The sequence below is a fragment of the Myotis lucifugus genome, unplaced genomic scaffold (assembly GCF_000147115.1).
Source record: "Myotis lucifugus unplaced genomic scaffold, Myoluc2.0 scaffold_94, whole genome shotgun sequence".
Taxonomy (NCBI): Eukaryota; Metazoa; Chordata; class Mammalia; order Chiroptera; family Vespertilionidae; genus Myotis; species Myotis lucifugus.
The window spans coordinates 703,749-707,117 of NW_005871142.1; the positions used below are offsets into that span (position 1 = coordinate 703,749).

At 36.7% G+C, this 3,369-nt stretch overlaps 1 protein-coding gene across 1 annotated transcript; it reads left to right on the forward strand.

The window, feature by feature from the left end:
* The first annotated feature begins 687 nt into the window (after window positions 1-687).
* On the forward strand, window positions 688-2,240 carry SF3B6 (splicing factor 3b subunit 6). The gene is made up of 3 exons (XM_023756447.1): window positions 688-840; window positions 1,671-1,809; window positions 1,978-2,240. The coding sequence occupies exons 1-3, from the start codon at window positions 794-796 to the stop codon at window positions 2,065-2,067; spliced, it is 276 nt and encodes a 91-aa protein (XP_023612215.1). The 5' UTR covers window positions 688-793; the 3' UTR covers window positions 2,068-2,240.
* Window positions 2,241-3,369: the final 1,129 nt, after the last annotated feature.

Consider the following 3,369-nt stretch of genomic DNA (forward strand, 5'->3'; position numbering starts at 1 on the left):
ACTACTAAGTCTGGGGAATGCAGAAACCTTGTCTTCCCTCCTTCACTGTGTAACCCTAATACTACTGGCCTGGTGTATATGTAAAGAAGGTGCTCAGTAGCCCTAGCCGGTTTGGCTCAGTTGATAGTGTGTTGGCCTGCGGACTTAAGGGTCCCGGGTTCGACTCTGGTCAAGGGCACATGCCTGGATTGCAGGCTGGGTCTCCAGGGGGGGCCATGCAGGAGGCAGCCAATCAGTGATTCTCTCATCATTGATGTGTCTATCTCCCTCTTCCTCTACCTTCCTCTCTGAAATCAATAAAAAACTTATTAAAAAAAAAAAAAAGAAGGTGCTTAGTAAATATTTTTGAATGAATGAAAAGGAAGCCAAATAAGTATTTTATTTTCTGTCGTGATGGCAGTACATAAGCAAACTGCTCACCTGAGGAATAAAAGAAACCAGTCGTATTGGCCATCAAATCTAAATAAACGATAAAGGCATTGACGGAAAGCCTGGGTTTTGTAGTAGCCCCTTATTCCTGCTAATAGTCTTCCCTATAATCAGTGCCCAGTTGCTTTTCCAAAGAGTATGCCATTTTCAGTATAGCAGATTATAATTTTTGGTCTTGGCTTTTTTGTTTATTATTTTTTATTATGAGAATTTCTTTTTCACTATGAGAGTTTTTTTAAATGGTAGCATTCTTTCTCCTAATTATAATGACAATACATGTTTCTCATTTTAGATTCGACTTCCACCTGAAGTAAATCGGATTTTGTATATAAGAAATTTGCCTTACAAAATCACAGCTGAAGAAATGTATGATATATTTGGGAAATACGGACCTATTCGTCAAATCAGAGTGTGAGTTTACTGAAACTTTCGAAATGTTTAAATAAAATGATTGCGTAATCTATAACCTTGGAATTATAGCTGACAAGGGGGCCTGAGAGCCTCCGAGGCTAATTGAAGTCAGGGAGATGGGATTTTTTTCCTTTTTTTGTTTGTTTGTTTGTTTGTTTGTTGTTTGCAAGGGGGAAATACCTACCGAGGCCCTTATGATCCAGCTCAATGAGAGCCAACTAATTGTGAAGTTACTGAGAGCATGAACAGTTTGAGGGGTCTGGAAGGGAAGGAAGAACTAACATTTATTGTACACCTGCTATTTATAAAGTCAAAAACTATACTGTTATATGCATTAACTCTAATTTTTTCAACAATCTTCACTGTCTCTTTTACTGACTGCAGAATTTCTGAATAAACTGAGTAAAGGGATATAAAAGTAACTGAGGAAAATGATTTTTTTTTTCAACTACAGCTTCCTGTGGAAGATTTAAAAGTATAGGGAACCCTTTCCCTGATCTGCTCTTTAAATTAAAATAAATATTTTTTTAAATAACTTTTTTTTTAAAGGAAAAACTCCATTCAGACATAGCTGACTAATAGGAGCCATCACTCCTCAATACTGTACTTTCCAGTGTAAGACTGAAAATTGGTTCTTAGTGTATTCTTTTTTTTTTTAAAAGTATTCTTGACATAACAGTAAGTTTAACCTATAGCTATTTCACTTAAAAACAAAAATTACCTAATTCAAGAAATTACAGGATTATCCAGCATACCCTTCCATAAGGTTTATTTCCTCTAATGGTTTTCAGGTAAATATGTGTTTAATTAAGTCTCATTCAACTCTGCAGGGGGAACACACCTGAAACTAGAGGAACAGCTTATGTGGTCTATGAGGACATCTTTGATGCCAAGAATGCATGTGATCACCTGTCCGGATTCAACGTTTGTAACAGATACCTCGTGGTTTTGTACTATAATGCCAACAGGGTGAGTATAGCACAGTTCTCGTCATGGGGGGAGCCCAGATAGGAATTGCTGCAGAACTGCACCCTTAGGGGAGATGGGTACTCTGAGCTCCTTTCTGGCTGGTGCTATTAGTGGAATTCATTTGACTATAGATTGGTAACTTAACTTTGGCACTTACCACATTTTCAGGCATTTCAGAAGATGGACACAAAGAAGAAGGAAGAACAGTTGAAGCTTCTCAAGGAGAAATATGGCATCAATACAGATCCACCAAAGTAAACTATTTCTGCATTTTTATTTTGGACTGAAAACCCATGAATCACCACCCTACCCTTTTTCGATTTTTAATTAATACTGAGTATTGCAGTTTCTTGAGGTTCAGAATTTCGTTCCTGAAACCTTGATACATGTTAGAATATATTGTTAGTAAAGTTGCAGCTTTTTGTAAAACATGTCAGTGTTTTCTCTTGAGTTTTCCCATCCTGTTTGATACTGGGGGTAGGGGTTAGGGGAATAGCAGTTGAACCATCTCAGGAATTCTGTGGGGGTGCGTGGTCCTAGGGACTGAGCTCCTTGAGCAGAGAGCTTTTTGTGTTCTTAATGCCGCCAGTGTGCAGTCCAGAGCTTAGCCATCAGGGAACTTGCGAGAGAGTCGTCATTTATTAAATGGCTATTAATAATGAAATCTTCATAATAACTCAGTGAAGGTAGTATCTCCATTTTGCAGATAAGGAAATCAAAGCTCATCATGTTGGTTGAATGAATAAAAAGCTTACATTAAGAAGTTGCTGTAACATCAGCCAGTTATTAACCATGCCAGTACATGTGAATAATACTTTACCGTTAACCAAAAGACCTTTGTTGATATGGGTGCCCTGTGTTAGAACAGAGGTCTATTCTAGAAATGGCCAAACAACAGCACATTGTTAGAAATTTGAGAGCAAGCAGCTTGGGTAGTGTTGGTTGTTTCATGTGTGAGATTTTATTAATGTAGTCTTTCTGTTTAGTTAATAAGTGTCTGTGTATATTTTGGACTTTAGTTTATAGTATATCTTTGCTATACAAAAATATGTGATGCTTATTCTTATAATCATGAGTTCTCGTGGCATGGAAATAGTATAGTTATTACCACATTCATCATAGTCTGGCAGCCTGGAGGAGTTAGCTATAATTTTCTTTTGATAGTTTAGGCATGAGCCAAATGGAAAAACATGGGCTAATTGTATATATATAAATATAAAACTATAACCCAAAACCAACTTGAAGGGTACAAGGACTAAATCATTTGACTGGACAAAGAGCATCTATTCTACTTTTAAACGCACTTAGCTTTGAAATCGATCATTACTTTAAGAAAACAGGCTATTATATCTTTTGTACTATCTTCTCAAAGCCTACTATTGAAAATGAAGAAATAATTGTCTTCTTATTATGTCTGAGTGCTTTTTGAAAGCACTGTAAGAGTCATTTCTAAGGACAGGCATGACAAAGGAGCCATAGCTGTAATTTTCTTATGAATGCTTTTGTGAATTCCATATCAATTATTGTAATGCACGATGTGCCTTTAGGTATTTACAAATG

Coding starts and splice junctions, on each gene's coding strand:
- SF3B6 (XM_023756447.1), top strand. CDS start 794: ATGTATGATATATTTGGGAAATACGGACCTATTCGTCAAATCAGAGT. Junction 841..1,670: donor CCTATTCGTCAAATCAGAGT/GTGAGTTTACTG, acceptor TCAACTCTGCAG/GGGGAACACACCTGAAACTA. Junction 1,810..1,977: donor TGTACTATAATGCCAACAGG/GTGAGTATAGCA, acceptor CCACATTTTCAG/GCATTTCAGAAGATGGACAC.